Source organism: Trichoderma camerunense (genome assembly GCF_050948025.1).
Source record: "Trichoderma camerunense strain CBS 138272 chromosome Unknown V8C40scaffold_4, whole genome shotgun sequence".
Lineage (NCBI taxonomy): Eukaryota > Fungi > Ascomycota > Sordariomycetes > Hypocreales > Hypocreaceae > Trichoderma > Trichoderma camerunense.
The window spans coordinates 258,297-283,411 of NW_028145366.1; the positions used below are offsets into that span (position 1 = coordinate 258,297).

The 25,115-nt window shown below is 47.1% G+C and overlaps 9 protein-coding genes across 9 annotated transcripts in view; 6 read left to right on the forward strand and 3 right to left on the reverse strand.

Moving 5' to 3' along the window:
* Positions 1-103: 103 nt before the first annotated feature.
* On the forward strand, positions 104-2,231 carry V8C40DRAFT_285134 (HAD-like domain-containing protein). Its single transcript, XM_083222302.1, has one exon. It carries the CDS (start codon positions 610-612, stop codon positions 2,095-2,097), a length of 1,488 nt encoding a protein of 495 aa, XP_083076009.1. The 5' UTR covers positions 104-609; the 3' UTR covers positions 2,098-2,231.
* An 892-nt stretch (positions 2,232-3,123) lies between these two features.
* On the forward strand, positions 3,124-4,044 carry V8C40DRAFT_262959 (NAD(P)-binding protein; the record flags this gene model as incomplete). The annotated part of the gene is made up of 1 exon (XM_083219408.1): positions 3,124-4,044. One exon carries the CDS (start codon positions 3,124-3,126, stop codon positions 4,042-4,044), a length of 921 nt encoding a protein of 306 aa, XP_083076010.1.
* A 4,239-nt stretch (positions 4,045-8,283) lies between these two features.
* Positions 8,284-10,222, forward strand: V8C40DRAFT_236908 (uncharacterized protein). Its single transcript, XM_083214142.1, has one exon. It carries the CDS (start codon positions 8,350-8,352, stop codon positions 9,862-9,864), a length of 1,515 nt encoding a protein of 504 aa, XP_083076011.1. The 5' UTR covers positions 8,284-8,349; the 3' UTR covers positions 9,865-10,222.
* V8C40DRAFT_236912 (P-loop containing nucleoside triphosphate hydrolase protein) lies at positions 10,136-14,958 on the reverse strand. Its single transcript, XM_083214143.1, has 5 exons — positions 14,694-14,958; positions 12,462-14,640; positions 11,155-12,406; positions 11,009-11,092; positions 10,136-10,907 (listed from the first exon to the last, which is right to left on the reverse strand). The coding sequence occupies exons 1-5, from the start codon at positions 14,916-14,918 to the stop codon at positions 10,316-10,318; spliced, it is 4,332 nt and encodes a 1,443-aa protein (XP_083076012.1). The 5' UTR covers positions 14,919-14,958; the 3' UTR covers positions 10,136-10,315.
* Positions 14,959-15,413: 455 nt separating this feature from the next.
* Positions 15,414-17,287, forward strand: V8C40DRAFT_262962 (cytochrome P450; the record flags this gene model as incomplete). Its single annotated transcript, XM_083219409.1, has 5 exons — positions 15,414-15,727; positions 15,797-16,422; positions 16,483-16,503; positions 16,573-17,049; positions 17,124-17,287. The coding sequence occupies 5 exons, from the start codon at positions 15,414-15,416 to the stop codon at positions 17,285-17,287; spliced, it is 1,602 nt and encodes a 533-aa protein (XP_083076013.1).
* Positions 17,288-17,335: 48 nt separating this feature from the next.
* V8C40DRAFT_285138 (cytochrome P450) lies at positions 17,336-19,262 on the reverse strand. Its single transcript, XM_083222303.1, has 3 exons — positions 18,588-19,262; positions 18,014-18,536; positions 17,336-17,946 (listed from the first exon to the last, which is right to left on the reverse strand). Exons 1-3 carry the CDS (start codon positions 19,170-19,172, stop codon positions 17,528-17,530), a joined length of 1,527 nt encoding a protein of 508 aa, XP_083076014.1. The 5' UTR covers positions 19,173-19,262; the 3' UTR covers positions 17,336-17,527.
* Positions 19,263-20,010: 748 nt separating this feature from the next.
* V8C40DRAFT_236915 (oxidase ustYa family protein) lies at positions 20,011-21,669 on the forward strand. Its single transcript, XM_083214144.1, has 5 exons — positions 20,011-20,249; positions 20,379-20,764; positions 20,818-20,949; positions 21,017-21,135; positions 21,190-21,669. Exons 2-5 carry the CDS (start codon positions 20,527-20,529, stop codon positions 21,478-21,480), a joined length of 780 nt encoding a protein of 259 aa, XP_083076015.1. The 5' UTR covers positions 20,011-20,249; positions 20,379-20,526; the 3' UTR covers positions 21,481-21,669.
* A 967-nt stretch (positions 21,670-22,636) lies between these two features.
* V8C40DRAFT_236920 (indoleamine 2,3-dioxygenase) lies at positions 22,637-24,400 on the forward strand. The gene is made up of 3 exons (XM_083214145.1): positions 22,637-22,786; positions 22,842-23,131; positions 23,178-24,400. The coding sequence occupies exons 1-3, from the start codon at positions 22,780-22,782 to the stop codon at positions 24,375-24,377; spliced, it is 1,497 nt and encodes a 498-aa protein (XP_083076016.1). The 5' UTR covers positions 22,637-22,779; the 3' UTR covers positions 24,378-24,400.
* A 409-nt stretch (positions 24,401-24,809) lies between these two features.
* The window catches only part of V8C40DRAFT_236921 (uncharacterized protein), a 1,094-nt gene continuing 788 nt past the window's right edge, over positions 24,810-25,115 (reverse strand). The window contains exon 3 of the mRNA XM_083214146.1: positions 24,810-25,079. Coding sequence (XP_083076017.1) covers positions 24,981-25,079 — 99 coding nt within the window. The 3' untranslated portion in view covers positions 24,810-24,980. The remainder of the gene's footprint in view (positions 25,080-25,115) is intronic.

Consider the following 25,115-nt stretch of genomic DNA (forward strand, 5'->3'; position numbering starts at 1 on the left):
CACAACTGACCCGCCGTCTCCATCTTTCTCGAAACTTGATGCGCCTCTTGCTTAGGTTATCGTCACATACAGCGCCGGCCAATCCGACTGGCCCATCTAACGGCCCCAATTTTCGAAATCTCTTACACCGAAAAGAGATGCCTTGTGGGAATCGTGTCCACCGCGATAATGGACGGTGGTTAGAAAGGTGTAACTAATGCCGATGCTGAGCCGAGAATGACGATGTTCTACTGGGACAACAAGCTGTGTCGAGTTGCCATTGGATTGACTTGGTGGATTTGGTGCCTGAGAGTGGCTCCCGCCAGAAGGCAGCCACCGTGATGATTAAGGCGAGAGAGTGGACTTGAGGCACTCGGTGTTTTCGTATGAGAGCGATGACATCAGGGCTGAATCATGAGCGAAACCTTCTTTTGCCCATGTCACCGTATCTACGGTATGAATCTGAAGAAATGGCTCTTGTTGTCTCCACCCTCTGTGGATGTTATCTCCTTTTATCAGTTGTGCCACTCTCTCCGTCCCAAGTATTAAAACATGAAGCCCGGTGCTGTCAAAAGACCCTGAGAGTCAGTGTTTGATAAACTCTATTGCTACGTACATATCACCGCAACCATGGCAACCTTTGACGATGTCGATTTCGGCGTGGAAACACCAAAAAACCCTCCCCAGAGCAAAACAAATGATGCTCCAGCCCACATTCATGAGGGAGCTCTTGCTATCCCCATGTCACCCACCTCAACGACTCATGACGCCATTGAGATACCTGCTACAAGATCTCCTCATGCAGATGCCTCCAAGTACATGCATAACCTTTCTCTCTCTCCCTCGATGAGAGACAGGAGGGCGTCTCGGAACTCCTTTGGCACTTCACTGCCCATTCCACGTTCCAAGAGACAGTCTCGACTCAGCTCTGTCCACCATATCGATCGAGATGCTGTCTTGGGGCCGGGTGCCGTTCCCATTCAGCCAAGTCGAGACATTCTAGCTGCCCAAGTCCAAGACGTATCTGCAGACAAGGCAAAGAAAGCTAAGAACATGGCATTCGTCTTCGATATTGATGGCGTACTGGTACACGGTGACCGATTGATCCCAGAGGGAAAGAGAGCTCTGGAGATTCTGAACGGAGACAACGAGCTTGGAATTAAGATCCCACACATTTTCCTGACAAACGGATCAGGCAAACCAGAGCTAGCCCGCACGCAACAGCTGGCCAAGATTCTGCAGAATCCTGTCAACACAGAGCAGTTCATTCAGTCTCACACTCCAATGCGAGCTCTTGCCGAATACTATAACACGGTATTGGTCGTTGGAGGAGAGGGATACCGATGCCGAGAAGTAGCAGAGCAGTACGGATTCCGTGATATCGTGGTGCCCAACGACATCGTAGCTTGGGACACCACCATCGCACCTTACCGTGTGTTCACGGAGGAAGAGCGCGCCAGCTCCCGGCCTCGTGATTTCACCAAGACCAACATCGAGGCAATTCTGGTCTTTTCCGATTCACGCGACTACGCCACAGACATGCAGATCATCATTGATCTTCTGAGATCTGAAGATGGCCGACTGGGCACAGTAGCTGCTGATCCTCTTTCTCAGCGGATTCCCATCTACTTCTCCCAGGGAGATATGCTGTGTCCCACAGAGCATCCCATCCCTCGCATGAGCCAGGGAACTTTCCGTATCGGCCTCGAGGCTATGTACAAAGCGCTCACTGGTGTTGACCTGGAACGTGTAGTGTACGGAAAGCCTGAGATGGCGACGTACAAGTACGCCGACGAGGTTATCGCATCATGGATGGAGCAACTCCACGGAGAGGAGCGCATACCCGAAAACATTTACATGGTCGGTGACAACCCGGCCTCGGACATTATCGGAGGCAACATGTACGGTTGGAATACCTGCTTGGTGCGCACTGGTGTGTTCCAGGGTGGTGAGAATGACGAGGCCAATCCTGCCAACTTTGGTGTCTTCCCCAATGTTTTGGAGGCTGTCAAGACAGCATGCCGGAAGGAACTTGGAGAGTCTTTCGGCTTCGAATGGGATGACCGCGTCAATCCCGTATTGCATGGTGAGAAGCATGTTGCTTCGGCGATAGAGTAAGAGGAATTGTATAGCATATGAGCAAAAAAAAAAAGGTGTATAGCAGAGAATGCATTGACGATGGATACGATTTTAGCACATTGATAGAGAAATTGGATAGACACACAGCGAGCCTCAGAAGCCGCAATATATACCACTCAAGAAGCTATATAGCGAGATCAAACGTGAAAGTTATCTCCTACGGATCATCATTCCAGAATGTTACGTTTGCTCCAAAAGAAACATTGCAAAAGAGTTGCGCCGCCTCATGGTTAGGCTAATAATCCCTCAAGTAGATGAGCTGACCGCCTCTTTCCACTTGAGTAGATAGCTCTAATGAGAAAATACCTCGTTTTTCGTCAATAAATTTTGAGAAGACTGATCATTAAGAAAACGTACCATGACGCAGTTTACCTCTGGCCATAGAGAAACTCTTCTCTCCAACAAAAAGCGATGACCAAGATCGGTATTACATGCCCCCCTTTTTTTTAGCCAAAAGGATTGAACAAACTAATCGACAGTAGACATTGTAGTGAGACTTATCTGCTCATTGCCGTTTCCATGGCGTTAAGTCGTCGCTCAACAAGGTTGCCAAAGAACAAGGAACTTAATTCCGGCTGGTGAGCTCTTTCAGAGAGAATAATACTTCATCTTGACTAAGCCTAGCGGAAGCGATACTTCTCTACTGTGATTATTCGCAATAGCAGATGAGTAAACAAAAAATCACGTTGAGTAATCAGAAATTGTAGGCGATGACACTCAGCCAATTGTAACCAGTCTACAACATTAAAGTCTGAGATACTCCTGGTGATGCTTCATACGCTCATTCGTATTAAAGGTAGCGATGACAAATGACTCGAGGATCTCAGTCAAAGAGCGTTACTCTCGGCTTGATGATTAGAAATGATATCATATTCTCGGTTGAGGAGAGGTATATATATATCCCATTAAGACAGCCGCGGTATATGCCCTCTCTACTACCAGTTTCTTCAACACCACAATTCATTTAAGCAATAAATATTCCTATCTTCGATCACCAGTTTTGCCATGTCGGACCTGGAAGCCCCTATTCTAGTAACTGGAGCAGCTGGCCAGGTTGGCGGCATCGGAGGACGTGTCGTCGCACTACTGAGAGCTGCCAATCTCCCAGTTCGAGCACATGTGCGACAGGATGACAGCAGAGCCGATAAATTGCGTTCGTTGGGCGCAGAGGTTGTTGTAGCCGATCTCTTGAAATCAGAGGAGGTGCTTCCGATTCTCCAAGGGTGTCGAAAAGTCTTTTTTTGCACCAGCGTCTCTGCCGATTATCTGGAGGCGACAGTGGTGATGGCTGCAGCGGCAAGAGCTACAAGCGGCATCGAAGTTCTCGTCAACATGTCTCAAATGACGGTTGCTGAAATTGATCTTACTCACACAACGGGTTCACCTCAGCATAAGTTGCAATGGCTGAGCGAGCAAACACTCAACTGGTCTGGTCTGCCAGTGATGCATCTTCGACCAACTGTGTTCCAGGAAAACTTTCTCTTCTGGCAACTCCCTGCCGCCAGCATCAAAGAATCTGGGACTATACGATTGCCTTTCGGCCAAGGCCGTATAGCTCCAATAGCTAGCAACGACGTTGCAGAGGTCGCGGTACAAATTCTGCTCAATCCCAGTCAATATATTGGCAAAAGCGTGGAGCTGACTGGACCCAACTTCGACATGTTTGAGCTCGCCAAGGAGTATTCCGATGCAATCGGGAGTCCCGTTGAGTACATACCAGCTCAATTGGACGATTGGACTGAGAAGGTGTTCAACAATATAACATTACCATCTCATGTCTACAACCATATTTTAACTATGGTGAAACTCGTTGAGGCTGGGGGTTATGATAGATATACAAATTCAGTCGAATCTATCCTTGGTCGGCCGGCGGCCTCAATCTCGTCAACTATAAAACAGGATCCTAGCCGGTTCCAGCCATTTTGATAACTTGATGAGTCTAGGGAGACATACCGAAGAAATGAGAACAGTGATTCTACTTAGTCGCAATCGCTACATTCTAGATGATACTTATATAAAGTAAATAAAGATATCTTTTTTAGATGTTCATATCATCTTAAGTAAAACAAGCCTTCCGCTGCAATAAGGCTTTGCAGAGCCAAAATAACAGAGAATCAAGGACAATAGTGTTCAACTTCGCTGTAGCAAAGGAAGAAAATACGTCTCACAGTAAAAGCATGATCTTCCTGATAGCCGGCGCCGCAATACAAGCTCCTAGATGACGGGCTGCTCTTATAGGCTCCTGGTTGGCCGTCTCCACGTTGGCGCTGGCTTTTGCTTTGAGACATATTTTCTTCCTTTGCTACAGCGAAGTTGAACACTATTGTCCTTGATTCTCTGTTTGACGAGGTTGTAGCCAAAGGGTAGGGCCAAGGCATCTATTGCAGCCTAACGATTCAATCGCCGGCAATACTGATGTGTGATTCCGGTCTGCGAATAGCTTCAAGCTGACACTAATTTAAGGAGAGGAAGACGGTTGAGGGAGTCGCAATGTCTTTTTTTCTATGTAAAATACTAAGAAATACCGAAGCCGGTCATACCCGTCAGTAGCCTTGATTCAGATTCTGCACCCTTCTGAGCGTCTTGTTTGAGCATCCTTCATGTGCATAGTCTGATAATAGATAGGTAACCAACTCAAGACCGACTTTTTACGACTCTTATGCCGTATCATCTGAGATACAGACTTAATAACAGCATCCTATCTAAGCGATGCTGATGCCTCTTTCAGCCTAAGAGTGAATGGTGCCTGCATTTGGTTGCAACCTCATTATATAATTTGAAGATTTTTATTAGTCTGTTGCTATCGTCACTATTGTTATTTCTATTGCCATTACAGATACGGCACCCCTGGAAGTCGCATTAATATGTGACCAGGTCTGTATTGCTGGTTCATTAAGCTAGTATATCTATCCGAAACTTAAATGTAACTACAGCCTCTATTCCTGTGGCTACTTTTCTACTTTTCTATTGACTACACTCATAACCACATAGCCATTAGTATTCTATTAATATGTCAAATGAATTTTCTCATCTTAAGGGTATCAGGCCCCATTATAACCGAAGCAATGTCTCGCTTGCGGCTGCCATTTTACAAGTTCTCCTAATCATCAGTTCCATTGCCTTATACCGAATAAATCGCTGCTATTCTATCCGACCTTCAACATTGCTAATTCTTTACTCATAATAACGAGGATGGCAGTGGACATAGCTCAAGTGAAACTCTTTTAACTAATGAGCGAGAACCATAAGCCTTATTCTCACGCTGAGCCTCATGTTTTCTCTAATCGCATTGGTCTCAGAGTGATTAAGAAAATATGCAGTCCATGGAGGATTAAGTAAGAAGTCAGTTACGCCAGAGTCGCCTAGCGGGTTTTAGTAGTAAGCTACTTTTACTGATCTCCCAGCTTAAGACTTAAACTTCGACAGTGGTATTTTTGTTAGGAATTGACAAAGCCTTACTCCGAATCTCGAACCTGTGGATCTATATATGTGCTACTATATAATGCACTCTGTAGGTATAGTCGAAAGTTATCACTTACTTGCACAAGAACTGTTAGGGGAGAAATCTGCAAAGTATCCACTCTTCCGACTATACCTGAGCGCATATCTTGGCCCTTCTTTGTCCATAGTAGTACCACGCCTCTATCCCACTTATTTCATCTTATTTTATCCTCTGTCGTTCTTTTCTTGTCAACCCTAAAGTCACTTGGGTTGGCTTTATGAGTGGCTCGGTAGCATTTGGTAAGGGAGTAGTAGCTACCACAGTTAACTATATTGGCAGGGCCATAAGTCATAGCATTGAAGACTCTGCGTTCATTGACATCAAAGATTGGCCACTGCTGAACTGCCAACTATATTATATGAGTATAGCGTGATTCGTTTCGTAATTCGATTACATGGCTGACTGATTCCTCTCATTCTTTGCTAAACCACTTGCGCTAGGGAGCGTGAATCCTGGCGACATCGCAGCAGTTACTCTTATAGGGAGAGACGTAGAGCGTATTAAGATTGCTTCTGAATACAAGGACAATTAACTTCTTGCATCCCAGGCCTTTACATCGTTGCCATTGATATCTCCGCTAACGACGATTTTTTTACCCTTTATATAGTCAATAACCACTGTACTTAAGTGCATAAGATAATTCGACAGGATGTAAAAATACTGCAGTACCTTATGCACATCTGATGATTTAGATCTAGTGGATAATATCGCTAAATCTTGCGAATGGTCGAAGCCCAGAACGGTTTGATCTACCTATGAACAGCCGCAGCGAGATATGGCACAGACTAAACGTTGTCGCCCAAGGACCCTGCATTATGTTATTATATGTCTGTTTTCACATTAATCTGCTCTGAAGCGCGTTAGATAAGTTCATAATTTTAGCAGTGCAGCGGTTGGGACTCTGAGACTTAATAAAAGTAACGCCGGTCTTAACGTAGTATTGACGACCACCTTCTAGTCTAATTGCTAAAGGTGCCTTCTATGCTTAAAGAGTGCCGTGCTATAGGGAGGTGATATGCATTTACTTAATAAACCTACTAGCAGTTAATGTCTTATCTACAGTATATGAAAAGCCAGCGTGGTTTTTATAACTCTTATATTACATTTTTCTACGTGGAACCTGCGCTATTAAATTCCAGTTACCTAACTCGTCTTTATGATATTCCAGTGTTAACACCGTTATCGAGGAAATAATGCAACCCATCATATAGAGCCGGAATTTGTGGCTTATACTGTGCTGGTAGTATTATATTGCCTAAGATAGATTCACTGCTATGATTGCGTAGCAATAATTGTTGCCGGTGGCTAGGTTGAACTCGATCATCCGACAACCATACTATCTCCAAATTCGCGATTTGTAGAACTGCGTCATTTTGTAATCGCAGCTAGAGACAAAACCAGGATAATTTGGAAAATAATTACTCAAGGGTGACCTGGATCACTGGGCCGCTCATGTGTCAGTTATTAACAGTCGGTCTTACTATTGCAGATTTGGGGTAAGTAAATGCGAGCTACAGTAAGGAGCAAGTTAGAAATAAACATATTCGTCATTATAGTTTCTCGCCAGCCATTTCCAGCAAACTATGAACGAACCATCGCCAAAGGTCTGGATTCTTCTATGTGTACACCGGCAAAATAATACAAGATCATCAGCCTGTGCCTACTCATCTCTCCCATCTCAAACGAAGATTTCTATCGCCTGTTTCACCAACATAAGTCGCTCTCTCCCAATTGAGTGAATTACGAGATAGGTCACTCTGGTTTCCAGTATTGCAATATGAGGCGGGTCGTGAAATAGAATAGGAACAAGGCACTATTCATGCATGGTTGAGAAGCAAATGCCAGTCTATGAAACCAACCGTTTGGCCTGGCATCACATGCAACGTGTAGGATCATCCCACCACCGCAAGTCAAAATACGCTAAGAGCTAATCGAGTTCGTCAGCGCTATAATGGCGTAGCAGTCTTGGAGATCTGACCTGTATGTACATGTAGAGTCCTAGTGGAACAGCTGGGTGTGTGTTCTTACTGCTAGGTAGTGGACAGATAGCTACATGTAGACGGTTCAATCGAGCGACTGCTATCAAGATCCACTGTGGACAATGTAACAGTGGCGGTGTCACCTGTCCCGAAAATATATATACCTGACAAAGATGATGCATGTCTTGTTCGCAAAGATACGCCAAATCTGTTGCAGCTTTTCTTGACTTGAACCTGTTCATTCTCTTTCAGCGCTTTGCGAAACATCGCAATAAATCAACCATGACCGCTACCGCCGCGCTAAACCTGGCCGCGCTGCATTTGCACGATTCCCTCAGACTGCAGGATCTCTCTCCGGCAATCTGGGCCATTATTTTCTCCCTGTTCGACTCAGCGCAAACAGTTGCACGCATTGCATCGACATGCAAGAAGCTGCACGCTGTGGCTCAAACACAAGGCTGGCCTTGCTTTGTCAGGAGCCGGTTTGCGAGCCTCAAACTTCCAAAGGGACTCAGCGATAAGGAATGGGCTGAGCTGGCCAAGAAGCTGACCTCTCAATCGCGTGCCTGGGACCGCCGCGCTTTTTCCATCACGTCGGTAGTGCCTCCTGTGCAACCTGATGGAGACAATGGACGTGGCCAGCCTGATCAAGGACGGGGGCGAGGCCGAGGAAGGGGACGGGGACAGGGACAGGGACAGGGACGGGGACGAGGTCGCGGGCGAGGTCGTGGTGGCGGTGGCCACTCGAGGATGCAGACGTTCCCAGCGCACGTCGTCGTCGACGCGAACTCCAAGGTTCAAGGGCAAAATGAAGAGGAGACAGTTGCTTGGGGCCTCGGCGAGGACATCATCATTCGATCGCGGAAGTTGAAGAACGCTACTCTTCAAGGTGAAACATGGATCTCGCTCCCAGGTGCCGAGGCTGGATTCAGGAGTGGCGACGATGATGTGACGGCCATTTCGATTCTGCCCGACACTGCACCCCAGCCTGGGCTCCTTGTTGGTCGAGCAAGCGGCTATTTGCACCTAACGTCGACACAGCGCAACGATGTGGGACGGCTCCTTGCCTGGTTTCATCCAGTGCATACAGGAGTAGATCAACACGATATACAACACGTTGAAGTCAATGAATCACAAGATGCCATGGTCGTTACCACCAAGGAAAACGTCTTATTCTACCCCTTAGTGCCCAACAAATGGCCAGCTGCGGATATGGCTAATGGAACACCGGATATTGTCGTTCAGCCTACGGAGGCCTTTAGCGTTAGGAATATGCCCAACTCTCAAGACTTTAGATTTTTGCGCGAGGCGAAATATATGGGCAACGGAGACATCGTCTTGTGCATGGCCGCTAGCACAGAGCCCCTGCGCTTTCTGACGAGGACACCCTCCGGCACGGTGTTGATCAATGCGGCCAAATTGCAACCCTCGCAACGCTGCACCGAGCCGCATATCTACGGCGGCAAGAATCCGCAAACTGCTCGGAGTGTGCTGCCAGTGAACACAGCTTCAGTTATTGGCGGCTCTGGCAATACCGTCTTGAGCTCCTATGACGATGGGACCGTCCGGCTACAGGATCTCCGAAGCCATTCCCCTATTGCCGCCATCTTTCAAGATCATTTTGAGATGACAGCCCCCCTCGGCCCTCTACTCTCGTATGGAATGGATAGATTCATTGTTGGAAGCGCCCGCCTACCTATTCTGAAAATTTTTGACATGCGATGGACAAGGCCCTACTCCTACATAGACGCCCTCGATTGCAGCGAAACCGAGCTCGGTCCGACACCCAAGACGCTTACTGGAATCCCAGTGCCAAAGCCCTCTGGTCACGCAAAGTGCAACCACCTCTCGGGATACCAGTGCACTCTTCACTCCCTGGCCCGGACCGATTTCTACAGGCCGAATTGTAACGTATACCTCCCCGTCGTGTATCCAGCCGTGACGCCGCTGTATTCGCTTGCCAAAGCGTCCGACACGGCGTCCAACGTCTACGCGGGCGTGACCGGCGAGCTATTGAAAATAAGCTTAAGAGATTCTGCCGTTGATGAGCGGGAAGATTTCTGTATGGGGCGGATGGGAGACAAGAATCGCTGCGGCTATACCTTTCACAGGAGCCTTGCCAACCTAGTGGAAACGGGCGATGGAATTGCACTGAGCGACATTTCCAAAAGCAAGCGTCTTCCGCTTCTTTTCAAGCAGAATCCTGAGCTCTTGTCTGCCACCGATACAGGGGAGCTTCGTCGGCTCGATCACGCTTTGAGATAGAATAGGGGCAAGGTGATGCAGACCATGGCGCATGACGCACTGCAACTGCATTGCTCAGGCGGAAGCTAGTTAAAATAATAAGCAGGCCATTATATTTGCATTTTGTGTTGCTTTCATTTTGTGGCATGCCTTACTGGACACGGATGGCCGCTCTGACGTCGTGAAACCTGCGGGAGACAGTTCTATAATGCGGCAGAGTTGTAAAATCCAGATACAAAGGCATTCTGTCGCAGCTTGGAAATAACAACACAAGCAGAACACAAAACACTTTCGCTAATAAGAGAAAATTTTATTTCTTAGCATGAACTGATTTTATGAAAGACTGAGCGCAACAATATTATCATAAGCAATTAAGTACTATATTATACCATCATCATTACGTGATTGAAAGTAGAATTCATACCCCATATGAGCGTGCTGTGGATGTTTTGGAAGAACGCACTCAGCGCATCTACTGTTGATCGTCCCATAGCTGTCTCCATCGACCGTCCTCCTGCGCGAGCAAGTCACTTGGTTTGCCCTGTTCCACGATTTGTCCCTGTTCCATGACAAGGATCCAGTCGAATTCCAGAAGCGTACGCAGGCGATGGGCAACGGCAATTACAGTGCAGCCGCCAAACTTCTCATGCACCAGTTTGACAATCTTATCTTCCGTCTCTCGGTCGACGGCAGAAGTCGCTTCATCAAGCATCAGAAACTTGGATCGGCTCATCAACGCTCGAGCAATGCATAAAAGCTGCTTTTGTCCGGCTGAGAGTTTGTCAGTTTCTAGCGCCGCGTCCAAGGCATCAGTGGTCTCGCAGAGATGCCCCAGATCAACATCCACCAGGGCGGACGTTATCTCTGTATCGGAATGCTCGCCGAAAGGATCTAGATTAAATCGCAAAGATCCCTCTAGGAGCACTGGATCTTGCGGTAAGACCGCAATATTCCGTCGAATTGTATCTCGAGGCATTAAGCTCAAATCCTGCCCATCAATAGTTATGGATCCGTCAACAATATCGTTCATTCGCAAAATGCTGAGTATCAAAGAGCTCTTGCCACTGCCCCAGTGTTAGCCAAATGATAAATACTATAAAACTATGTCTTTATGCGTTTATGCTTTGAATGCCCACATAGGGACAGAGATTAAACGCCTTCTTACCTTCCTGTGCGACCGCAAACACCGATTTGCATTCCAGGTGTAACTTCTAAACTTATATCTCGCAAAACAGCAGCAGAATCGGCGCTAAGTCAAGCATATTAGTTCTCGCTGTGCAATGGAAGGTGGGCAATAATATCTCATCTCACTTGTACTTCACAGTGAGACCTTTGAAGGTCAGTTGCCCCTTTGAAGGCCATTCCCCGTCTGGAACATTATCTTCCCCTTGGAGATGCTCTGATGGAGTGTCGTTGAGGAAGCCCTTCAGCCTCATCAACGCTCCAACAGAAGTTTCCATCTCTGTCCAAGATTGAATAACGTAAGACAGAGTTTGGCTGATGGTCGAGATGTTCGTCAGGGCCAATCCAAGTGTGCCAGCTGAAAATCCGTTCCGTAGCTCCATAGCAAGTGACATCGTAAGTATCATTGTAATGGCGACAATCAGGTTCAGCATCACATTTAGCCATACTTGGATACTGAACATGAGATAATACGGCTTCTGAGCTTCTGAGAGGAATCCGCGATTCAGGTCTCGGAAATAGTCCTGCCAGCCAAAAGCTCGGACGGTAGCAATGCCCTGTAGCGTCTCCAAGAAGTTTGTGTAAAGCGCAGACTTGGATTCTAGGTCAAGTAGTCTCATCTGTCTGGATGTCCGGAGGTAAAACTTCTGCAGAATGTACAGAATAGCCAAGAGTATAGGGAAAGATATCGCCGTGTATTTAGACGTAACCGCAATGACAATTATCGTCGCAACTGTTAAAAATATTCCATCGAGAGTTTGCACCATTGCCGCAGGCAGTCTATTGTCAAGCAAGGACATATCTTGGCTAAAGCGATTCACCGTGACACCGGTATCTGTGGTAACGAAGAATGAAAGAGGAGCCGACATGACTTTATCCAGTAGTAATTTATGCAACTTGATTGATGTTACCGGCACTGCTTCAATCAAGCTTGTCCACAAGAGCAATGTATGGAAAAGAACGGCAGCCACGCCCAGTGCTGCATAGACACCGAGATATTTAGCCTGGTGCGCGCCTGGGTGCTTCAACTCGGAGTCAGACCACCACGACAGCCACACACTAGGGAACGTGGCCATGAACGCGAAGCCGATGGCAGAGATCAAAACGGATGTAGCAAGCTTCCAGCCCATAGCTTTGAGGTAGTAGAGATAGAGACTGAGATCTCCCTGCTGCCGCGCACTGTCATTGTCATCCTGCGGCGTAGGCTTGGCTGAGACCGATGCCGATGGCTCAGCTCCCTCGTCGTCCTCTCGCGTTGCCGAATGCATTGAGATTGGGTTCTCAGCGCCATTCTCTATTTGGGCCGGGGGGTCAGCAATCTCACAAAGGCTACCATCCTGGTTTAGAGACCAAATCCGATCCATTATATGCATAAAGTGCGCTACAAAGTAGGTTAGTTCCAATTTCCATAACGCAGGACTCCATTTGGCACGTACTCTTGTGGGTGGAGAGCAAAACAGACATGTCGTAAGTACGGCAGAGGCCATCAGCTCCCAAGACGCGTTGAACAACAGCTTGCTCCGTGGTCGCGTCGAGACCGCTCGTGATGTCATCTAGAAGAATCAACTGTGGCTTTGCGTAGAGAGCCCTGGCTAGGCTGACGCGCTGCTTCTGGCCGCCGCTCAACATGATTCCACCGGCGCCAACAGCAGTCTCATCTCCTTCCACAAGGCTAGCCAAATCTTGCTCAAGAGCACAAGCATGAATTACTTCTCTATACCAGCTGGCGTTGAACTCTGAAGGGCCGAGTATGATCTTTCGGATAGACATGTTGGGCAGCCAGGTCTCTTGTGCGCAATAGCTGGATCTCAGGTGTGGGCGTCGATCTACTGACCCATGTGCCAATGTCATTTCACCGAGCATTGCCAGAAGAAGCGCGCTCTTTCCGCATCCTACTGGCCCGGTGACCATGATCAGGCTTGCTTGAGGTACTGAAGCTGAGAGATTACGCAGAACAGCATCGCTTTCGTCATCAAAACAGAAAGTGGCATCTCGTAATGAAATGAGATGTTTTGAAGAGGACAGCTCATCAAGCTCTACACTCTGAAATCCGGATTTGCCATCCACGCTGTGTTCTAGGGACACTATTTCCGCCAACGTCTCTGTGTTTTTTGGTTGACTGCGCGACAACAGATATTTCTCGATGCGAGCGAAGCAGCCTAGTGAACCAAGTATCATGGGAAGAACGAACATCAACTGCATAAGCGGCTGCGCTACAAGCGTAAGAAGAGCCAGGGATGAGAATACTGTGGCCGGATCAACGGTGTTTCCGAACCGCGTATGTCGGAGTAAAGAGTACATCACGAAGGCACCAACAGGGGCAATGGAGCGAGATATTGTGCCAAACACGTTGGCCGCCACCAGAATTCTTCGAAAGGGTAATGATTTGTGAAGCTCTGTCACACGGGCGTTGTGAATGGTGGATGTGTATTTGCTAGTTAGGCCAGACATGCGGATTCCCTTCATGTTGCCGAGCATGGATGCAGTGGTAGCGACTCGAGCTTGAATAGCGCCGACCCAGGCTATCTGATACTTTGGTGCAAATATGGATAATCCAAAGGCCGAAGCAGTGCATGCAATAACCACGACAACGGGCGCGAGGGCAGCCAGGCTGATTTCCTCCACGAGGATGTATATGGCTAGAGCAATCTCAATGGGAGACGCCCATACAACGTCGAGATTTTCCAGTCCAGAAGCAATCTGATCAATGTCCGTACTCATAAGTGTGAGGGCGGCTTTGTCGGTGGCCGCAGTTAGGCGCACTTCGAGAGTTGTTTCATAGATCAAGCTCACAAGCGCAGACCGTATCATGGTCATGCATCGGTAGGTTTGACGTTTGTAGAGTCCGGTGCTAAGTGCGATGCCCAGGTAGACTAATATTGTCGCGCCAATCATGCCGTGACCGGCGTTTTGTCTGTCTTGACTTTGGTTTTCCGCCAGAAGTGACACTGCTCGGTAGATGAGAAGAGGCTGGGCAATGTTGAAGCCTATGAGGAAGACTCTAGGCAGGAAAATCGGCAGAAACTGCTTCAAGAAGAAGGTAATGGTAGTTTTGAACAAGGCATGACTGGTGTCCTTGTTTGCCGTTGCCCAAGCGGATCCAAAATCCGAAGGGTTGGCTGAGCTCGGTAGCAACTGTGGATCAAGCGACATCAAATCCTCCTGACGAAGCACGGAAGCCGATCCGCGAAGGAGGAGTCTATTCAGCCACCAGAACACGCTACGATTGAAGATGCTACCCAGGGCTTCAGGGGAGTAGCTTCGATAGACTTCTTTGAGAAGCGACCGTTTCTCCACTGACTCCAGCAGCAGCATGCAGAATCTGAAGGCAACTGCTGCAGTAAAAGTGGCCGGTAGCGGTGATCCGTCATGGCGCAACCACAGGGTTCGCGCCTGAGAGACGTCAAAAAGCGTGGCGAGCGCAAGGAAAGAACAGAGTAGAGTCGAAGGCCGTATTGAGCGGTGATGGTCCAGGTAAGATAGTATAGCTGAGGGCAACAAGGTCACGAGAGAGATGGCGGACGCTGCGATGGAAACTTTGGTAAAAGCCCTATCCGAAACGGCGTACTGAATGATGAGGGCTATCTGTGTCGCCCCGAAGCCGAGGAATGCCAACTGCAGCACCAAGCATCAGCAAAGATTTCAACAGAATTGCGACGACAACCTACCATCTTGCTGCATAATAAAACATCCAGAGGCTGCCTTAGCAGCGTCGGTCTCTTCCAGACAAGAAAACATCGCGACAGAGCCAGCAGCAAGAAAATCAGGGACGGCAGAATTGATAAAATTGACTGCTCAAACAACAAGGTGAAATCGAAGTCCTCACGACAGCCATGGACTTGTGGCCCGAATACGTTGTCGGCTGAAGGCGCACATTGCTGAGAGGGCGCCATGATCGTGCGGACCCTTGAGTTGGAAAACGCGATGCCGAATTCCCCTCAACCAGAACAGCAGAACAGATACCAGCTTGGACATGGTTTATCACTGACCCTGAAATGACTCAGCAAGACGGTTATCACCACCCCCCTCCCCTCCCCTCCCCCCCGATCTGCAATTTCGCAGAAAGGTGACAGGGACCACAAATGGAATAGTCCGTCTCACCTAGATGCTAAGCCAGCCGCCTGCGCTAGGTTAGCTTTGGCGAGCTAGAAGATGGTACCAGGGAGTATTCGTGCGAGTCTTGGTTACTTGGGAGGAGGCTTGGTCACCCCACATGTGAAGGATACTACAGTACGCGGTCGCAGTTGTCAGTGGGCATAAAAGCGGTGTCACGGTGTAATAAAGGAATCAATCGCTATATTGAAAGCTATCCTGAACGCTTGGTCAATCGTTTACCCTTCCGTTCAGTTGCCCTTGCTGATGGTGACACCACCGCCATAACTGCAACAATGCTGCTTGGTGTCTATGCCCTCCTGTTCGTCCTCCTTACTATTTACATAGCAAACAAGGTCTACCTTTCGCCGCTATCTAAAATTCCTGCCTCGCATTGGTCGGCCAGATTCAGTCCAATTTGGTCTCTCTGGGTACGGTACCGGGGAACAGAGCTGTCTGAACTTGTCAAAGCCCATAGAAAGCATGGCCCTATAGTTCAGGTTGGCCCTCATGATATCAGTATAAGTTCATATCAGGGTGGAATAAGGAAAGTCTACGATGCAGGATTTGGGAAACCATCCCAGTTTTACTCGTTCTTCAACTACTATGGGTTAGATTAGGCCACTTTCCTTTCATCAATGATTTCACTTACTTTTCAGTATACTTACCGCTGGGGCAGGAACCAAAATGCATTTACCAGCTTGGATGGCAGAGCCCATGGGTTGCGCCGACGTCGTTCAGCCGCATTGTACTCTAAAGCTGCTCTCATGGAGTCCCATCAGATGCATAACATCAGCATCAAAATCATGTATACTGACTTGTATCCTCTTTTGAAAAGCGCCGCTGCATCAGGTGTCCAAGCCGACGCCCTGGACATCAGTTACCGCCTATGCTCTGACTATATCAGTTCATTCCTGCTGGGTTATGGTAATGGAACGGCATACCTGTCCAAAGAACAAAAATATATTAACGAGTGGCGGTTTCACTATGACAATTATTCATGTCATGAATGTTTCTTTCCACAGGAGATGCCATTTCTGTACAACATATTGAAAAATGTAGGCATCGATTTGCTTCCTCGTTCATACTGGACATCGAAAAAGTTCCTTGAAACGTGGCTACGAAAAATGGAATCCAAAGCAGATGAAACTATACGCCAGCGGAGCAAAATGAAGCATTCAATCCCACCAGAAAATCAACCGGTTGTCTATGAGACCATTAAGTTGGCTGTCAAGAAAGACTCTCCACATTTAGACGAACAAACCCAGCAGGCAGAAATCGGGAGCGAGATGTTTGACCATATCTGTATGTTCTCATGCTATGACAAGATGAGCCAATTGCTAACATAGTTTTGTGTTCATGTAGCGGCTTCTCGTGAGGTTCTGGGTACGTAATGTCAACAGCCTCTATATTTGTCGGGAGCAGTCAAATGCTGACGCTGGAGAAATAATATAGGTCTCGTCCTCAGTTATACATTTTGGCATCTGGCTCAAAATCCACACGCGCAGCGTCGGGTTCGTGAAGAACTCATCGAAGCAGGAATTGACTTGACGAGTGCTCCAAAACTGGCCGACTACTCGACTGACTTGTCCACTGCACTACCCGTGGCCTTGGGAAAACTCAAATTCCTTGAAGCCGTCATTCAAGAGTCTCTACGGATGCGGCCCACTAGCACTCCGCTGCCTCGTATTACACCCTCGGACCGAGCTGTCTCTATTGCAGGAATAGACAATATTCCTCCAAACACCAGAGTTAACGCGTTCCAATGGTTCGTACACCGTGATCCAACCAAGTGGGATAGAGTGGATGAGTGGATACCAGAGCGATGGCTCGGCCGTGAACACGTTAGCCAGAAGGACAGGAGAGAGGATGTATTGTGGGCTTTAGCAAGCGGGCCGAGGATATGTCTTGGATCAAACTGGACCTACTATGGTGAGTGTATTACCTCTCTAGACGTTTCTTCAGAAGCATACGCAGTGCTAACCAGAAAACTACATTGGCACCAGCTATGCGGTATATCATTGCCGTCACTTGTTTCAATTTTGAATTTGAGGCCCTGAGTGGAAAACCTCGCAATTGTTGGCCCGGCTCTTCACAAGACCTGTTACCAATCAAGATCAAAAGCTTGATAGCAAGCGAAAATGAAGACATAAAAAGAGAAATAGCTTAGATTAAGAGATAGGCAGATAGTAAGCCATCCTGATTCCATTAAACAATAGCCCTTTCTGTTGCTTCTTCTTCTAGTACCTTTTTTTTTTTTTTTGGCGTATAAAATCCTTAACTCTTCCTGCGATGTTTTGAGTATCATTGAACATTCATACACTAAAAACATTAACATACGCCAATGAACTACTGCTAAAATTTTAAGCTTATGATGCCACCGTGGATATTACCCCCAGACCTCCCTTCTCTACCACGATATGACGGCAATTTTCACTCCGTTCAGGTTGCTTACACCAGCATGCAAGACAGGTGTAAAGGGTCGATCATCTCGTGATTCAATGCTTTTATACTTCTGGCAAAATCTCGCCACAAAGTACGCGGCCTCAGTCACAGCCATGACGTTAGCTGGACAGATACGAGGGCCTCCGCCAAATGGCACAAAGTTCCAGAAGGGTCGAATCCCATCCCACCGCTCTGGCCGGAATTCTGCTGCATCCTCACCCCAGTATTCAGGGTCACGGTGCAGCAAGTAGCGGTTGCAAACCACCAGATCACCCTTTGCGCAAAAGACAGGCTGCTGGCCATCTGCTCCGCCGCCTCGTGGGAGTGTTGTGTCTTTTCCAGCCACACGAGTCATTGAGACACCAGCAGGGAACACACGCTGGGCTTCAGATATGGATTAGCTAGGATATCACAAGTTGTAATGGAGTGGTTTGGGGGGGGATTAACCTACTTTCATTGATCACCCATGTCATGTACTGCATATTTCTCAGGGTATTATACGTCAATCCCTCTTGACCAATTGCATTTACTTCGCTTTGTAGGCGTTTCCATACACGAGGATGTCTAGACAAGAAAAATAAAATGTTTGAGACAAGGATACTGGTGGATTCCATGCCTGGAATCCATAGGGCGGCGAGCTGATCTCGCAAGAGGATCCTGTCATTAAGCTGCTGCACCAAAGACCAGAGCAAATCTGTTCGATCAGATTCGGCGGTAAACTTCTCCGGATTCTGATTCCGCGCCTTTAACTCATCCAAAGCCTGGTCGATGTGGTCATTCAGGTAATTGTGGGCAAATTGGATCGACTCGTGCCATTTCGCATCGCGGAAAAGATATTTCAAGGGACCCATTGAACGACGGGCACTTGCACCACGTACAATGTCAAATATCGCTAACATGACATCTTTGTTCTCAGCCTTGATAAGGCTGTCTCTGCTGCGCCCAAAGAGAAATGAGGTTGTGGCGTCCAAAAACTGCGATAAGGTGAGAATAGATCCCTATGCGTCTGGCATGATAAAACGTACCCATCTTGACAGCAGTGGCTGGATGTCAAAGGTTTCCCCATCAGTCGGTAACAGACTGAATAGACGGTCCGTGAAGGGTGCAAGACGCTGTACGTTAGCAAAGGCCTGGCGCTCAAAGTATGGCTTTACGAGGTTACGGCTGTGCTGCCACACTTTTCCATCTGCAGTGCTGAGAGCGCTGCCCAAGAATGGATCTAGATGACCATTGACGGGCTCTACCAGAAATTCTTGGAACTGAGTTGTGCTCACAGCCTTCATGTTCTCCAGATCGCGTGAGTATATGACACGTTTCCCCATGAAGCTCACTCTGAAGGTCTTTGTGCCTTGTGAGGCCCAGAGTTCCTCCATCCATGACAAGATGCGATTCTCCTGCAAGGATCGGCTCAAATTATTCATGAAATCAATTCCCCATACAGGGTCTTTGGTCTTGTAAAACTTGATCTTGCCGCATTTGTGCGTCTTTGTCTTTAGAGAGTAGCTGAGCGCTTCCCACGTCCTGCTGAGGAAGTATATCGCCACGATGCCACAAATGGTCACCCAAACGTTCCACCAGCTCATTATAGTAGGGGAAAGAAGGCTATTCATTTCGATGCGAGTGTGATTCGGATGGTGTGCTATATTGAGCTGTGCGGTGGGTTATCAGAATCAGTTGTATTCTAACCTTTGCCGCAAAATGCCACTCTGGAAATTGATACATTATGGTAGTGCACAGTAGCGTTAACCAGATACTTGAACTGGAAGGCTCCACTTGAACGCTTATCTACATATACTGCACAGATGCCACAAGGGTCAGCTTACCCATAATAGTTTATATAACCGCTATATCGATTTATCCCCCCATATACCAATATCCTATTCTAGCATATAGTGGGACAAAGGTCTACAAACGAAAAGATTTAAGGAATTGTACTAGTGCTGACAGACAGATAGTAAAATAATAAAACGCCTTATTTACTAATAGTTATGCTATCCTTTTCAAAGGCAGGGTTACTTGGGTAAAGGGTCTATACTTGAGGAGTTGTACTAGTGCTGATTAACAATAGTCAAAAGATGAAATAGAGCTATTTCTTATGCTACCCAACACTTCCTAGAGTTACTGAGATACAAGGTCAACGCATGTACAGGTACAAACTAAGGTGTTACGTTACAGCTAGGGTGCGCCTAGTAAACTGCTTCTACAGAGTAATATCTACTCCGTACTCTGCCATGTTTTACACTGGGGGCAGTGGAGGAGACGCTCCGCCCCTACCCTTGCTCCCTTCCCTGCATGAAAACCATATCGGAACTGGAATAGCTATGTGTACTCCACCCCATAGATATCCCTACCGGACAAGGATTCCCCAATATCAGGCACTATTCACCTCAGACCCAATTTTATACCAGCCTTATCTGCTAGCGCTCGTACGACTCCAAGCGACGGCTGCGAGGATCAGCTTGCCAAAGCACTTGTCTTTGCTCGGCAATTACCATGAATGATTCCATGGTTCTAGTACTGAGTAATAGATCAGCTGTTCCGAAAAATACTAGCACAAATTGGCTCTAGTTGTAGCGTCCTTGCCTGATTTGTCACAGAGGTCCATGATAATCATCCTGCGCACATGAAGTGTTTCTACTACATGTACATACCTATACGGAATATATTCTTCCTTCCTGTACCACATGGTCAGTGCGTATCCCCTCCATGGACCAGGTACCTGCCCCGATACCGCAGTAATAATACATTCCTCTGTATTCAAACGCTGTCCTTCTCCTGGAAAGAACTTTCGTCTGGTAATGCTGATCTTGCGGCAGTTTGCATCCAGCCAGCTGTTGCCGGGAAGCCTCTTCTCCTTTTTCTTCAATTAATTGATGGCCGTATGAAAACCCTTTTGCTCGAAAACCAAGCTCCATCAAGTTTTCATTAAGTTTCATCTTGAGTCGAAATTTCCAAACTGCCATTATGGAAAATAAGATGTACGAACATGAGGCTCTGGCGTCTTCGGACGTAGAACTATCTTCGTCGTCAGAAATGGACGGGCTCCATGGTCCTATGCCTCGCCACAGACGACAACGTCGATGGCCTCCACTTCATTATATTGTCTACGGAATTCTTGCCCTGTCCAATCTTCTTTTCTTCAGTCTGTACTGGAGAGCACGGCGATCTGGCGAACAATGCGTGCGACCGAAGTTGATTTACTGTAAGTGTTCTCGCTTATAAGAGCTATTTACAGTTGACTGAACACTCTTGTAGCTCCTGCCGCAGAAGCCATCGAATACGTACCCAAACGTCTGATGAGAGACCTAAAAAATAATCCTTTCACTGGAGAGCCCAACGACGAGCCTACTGAAGAGTTCGACAAAGCGTGGGCTCATTTGCTGGAGCGTGAGTCTCAGACTACATCTTTGCCCAATAAGGGAAAAGAGACATAATGATTGACATTCCACTATAGCCATGACCATCAAAATTTCAGCAGACGAGCTCTCTCACCTACCCGACGATAGCATTGCCATGCAAGATGGGTCGGGATATATAGCCGAGCTGACGGTGTACCATGAGCTCCATTGCATCGTAAGTTGTGACTAATTCTTCCCAACGGCACGAAAGCTGACAAAATACGATTAGAAACGAATCCGTCGCCATTTCCACCAACAGCGCTACTATGGAAATATGACAGAGGATGAACATATTCGAGAGGAGACTCACATAGATCACTGCCTCGAGTATTGGCGTGAAGCGGCCATTTGCCGTGGCGACGTGACTCTGTCGACGTTTCAGTGGCTCGAGGGCAAGCCGTTCTCTCGGGTGTACAGCGACCATGAATGCGTTAACTTCGAAAAATTGGATACGTGGGCACGATCTAGGATGGTGGACACAAAGGATCTCTCGGTTCTCGCCGGGCGGCCGTCGGAGTAAGATTTACCAAGGCATCAATTTGATTGGTTTGGTCACTGTTAGCGGTTCATTACATTACAAACAGTACGGAAATTAGCTCGAGCCCTATTCTCATTGAGAGAAACATCATATAATTACCAAGTTGTAGATAATCGCAAATGTAGAGCAAAAAAAGAAAAGAAAAAAAAAAGCATAAGTAGTTGAATCAGCAATACATGTCCCTCAGTGACTAACAGCTTCGGTGGTAATAATTAACGCAGTACTCCTCATAAGTTTTACATACAGGTAAGGTGATAGATACCCTAGAGAGGATAGGGAACACGGTAGATGTTGTGGCCAAGATGGGCAATTGCCAAGATGAGCAATTGCCAAGATGGGCAATTACCAAGCAAGAAACAGGCCAGGGTGGTGATACAACTGCTTTACCTGAGACAAAGTCGCAAAAAGATAAAGAATTTCTTTCTACTAATATAAATGGATTGTATTTGTGTCAATTTTACCCAAGTTATTATCTTTTGCACATAAGTACTCTTGTTGTCAGCTGACCTCTGTTCTCCCTTCTCTCTTGACTAAGGATTTTCGCTGACAGCTGGATAACTTGTATGCTAACCTAACGCAATACAGGAAGCCTACTCCCTGCAATTGCGTGTTATCTTCATGTAGTGAATGAGGGTAAGAGTCACCGATTGCCCCATGCACCGCCTCCTGGTCGAGTCCTGTACTCGTATACGAGGATACGGGGATGTGTAAAAGCAGGAAGTGATGACATACTCCTTTTTCGAAATACTCACTAGTTCAAACCGGTGTCTCGGCATCTGCGCGATGCTTACCATATCTTACCATATCTGTCACACTAGAACAACTGAAGAGGCCGAATCACAAGATTGGCACTGCTGGTGGAATAAGCCTTTCCCGAGCTTAGACACCTGTCTAGTGGGGGATCGCCAGGGGCTTAGGGATTTACTACGTACACACCAGAGCTAATCGCTGGCACTAAATTCGGTCCACGATTTTAGTGCTGATCTTAACGCTAACAGGGCATTTTCGGACTCCATAATTTTAGTACGCTGGTGATTGCGTAGGAAACCTCGGCTGTGTTTATCATCTTCCTAACGTTATATGTTGTAAATGTTATTCAAGTATTCGGTGTGCATGGTTCTTCAGTCTACGATATATATAAGATTTTAGTGCTCATCTTAACGCTAACAAGGTATTTTCGGACTCCGAAATTTTAGTACGCTGGTGATTGCGTAAGAAACCTCGGCCGTGTTTATCATCTTCCTAACGTCACACATTGTAAATGTTGTTCAAGTATTCGGTATGCGTGGTTCGTGATTCGCCGCCTCTGTTGTATTTTCAAACTCTGCCTAACGGCTCTGAAGTTATGGCTCAACTAGTTCCGCCTCTATCGGCCTATGGGTTATCCAAGGACTGTGGATTTCTCTCCTCGCTTCCAGTGCCCGCGCTGGCAGATCCCTACTACGCTGAATGGGAGAATATTCTCGCCCGTCTCCAGCCTCTCCTTCAGAGTGGAGGACTTCGTGCAGTTATTGATGATTTACCAATCCTTTCAACATCACAGCTACAGACTGAGTTACAATGGAGGCGGGCATATCTCCTTCTAGTCTCAATGCTGCAGGGTTACGTCTGGAGCGGTGCGGAACCTTCCGAAGTGAGTCTTCTCCTCCGTTTAACAGAGGTATACTCACATATTTCAGCGCATACCGCCTCCTATCACAATCCCCCTGAAGCAAGTCAGTGACCACTTGGAACTACCTCCAATGGCCACCTATGCTGGGTTTTGTCTCTGGAATTATGTACCACATTGCCAGACTGAGTCTCTGAGTGACCTCTCCAACTTAGGATGTGCAGTAACTTTTACGGGCACCGTAGATGAACACTGGTTTTACAAGATATCAATGGCCATAGAAGCATACGGAGCACCCAGTCTACAATCAATGTTGGAAGCAATTGAAGCAGCACATGTCGGGGATAGCCAAGTGGTTACTGATCATCTTAACCAGCTTGCTGGAACAATAGATGGAATAATTGCTATACTGCACCGAATATACGAAAGCTGTGATCCCCGAGTATTTTACCATCAAGTGCGACCGTACCTCGCGGGCAGCAAGGGAATGGAAAATTCAGGGCTACCCAACGGTGTCTGGTATGATGATGGCAGCAGTAACAGAGAATATCGACAATACGCTGGCATTAGCAATGCTCAGAGCTCCTTAATCCAGTTTTTTGACATAGTCCTTGGCATTGAACACCGTCCAACTGGTATCAGCAGCACTATTTCAATACCAGAGGCAAAAGGGCCCCAGCCACCACGGCATAATTTCATTCACGAAATGCGGAAATATATGCCTGGGCCTCATCGCCGTTTCTTGGAAGACGTTGGCAAGACTACAAACATCCGATCATTTGTCGAGAGTCGACGGTCTGATCATGCACTATGTAAAGCGTATGATTCATGCCTTGAAATGCTGTGCAAGCTACGGGACAAGCATCTCCAGGTTGTTTCTCGCTATATCATCATCGAATCGCGGAAATCAATCACAAACGAGAATTCGGTTGGTAATGCTGCATTGTCGCCAGCTCTGATAGATCCCGATACAGAGCTGTCAAAAGGTGCCATTGGCACTGGTGGCACATCGCTGATGCCTTTTCTCAAACAAGCACGTAATGAAACCACGGAGCCAGTTATTCACCCTAGGCGGCTTTTGGATAAATCTCAGAAACATGTTGAAGATTCGCAAATCCAATATCATTTTGGGGTTGGAAGTTGGAACCATCACAGTATCACTTCTGGATCCAAGGACAGTGATGGTCTTGTAACCTTTACGCCAAGGGCAGCATTCTTGTTTGCTGTGGGTATATTTGTGGCAGTTTCTGCGACCATTGTTTCTAGCTAAAATATGCACAATTACAATAGAGGTCGCTACTAATTGCAAAATAATAATATTTAAGTTGCATGTTGGGTTTTATATCGTTTCATATCATAGATGTCTTCATGTGATAGCCTAAGGATATTTACACGTCCTTTCATGCCATACATAGGTTACTAATATATGTGGCAATGTGTATACTTGTGGCGAGCTTTGGGTGTGATAGATAAAAGAAAGAAACCGTACTAAACGACCTCTGTTTATCAGTCATGATGGTAAAAATATTACCTCGGGCTATTGACGAGTCCGAGGCGATAAAGATGTCGCTGCATGCTGGCACTGCCTTTGCCATACAACAGCTCGCTCAACCGACACAATAGTTTTCACAATTAATATTTGATCCAAGTACAAGACAGGGCCTGCGATAATTCGCAATCTAGTACCTTCACGAGTGTATGAGCGAGAAAATTGAAGGGCTTGTGATATTGGGTGTCTAATAAGCTCAATTCAACTACAGTACAATGACTTTGCCCTGAGGTCTAGTGACTTATTCAAGAAGACACCTCGCGCCAAGCTAACTATTAAATAGGTATTAAAGACGACTGATCATGAGATAATGACGCCTTATATTTAGTTCCAGCTGTTGCGAACCTGGTCATCGGCATCACGCTTAGCCCAGCTGTTGCGGACCTGGTCATCAGCATCCTTCTTGGACCAGCTGTTGCGGACCTGGTCATCAGCATCCTTCTTGGACCAGCTGTTGCG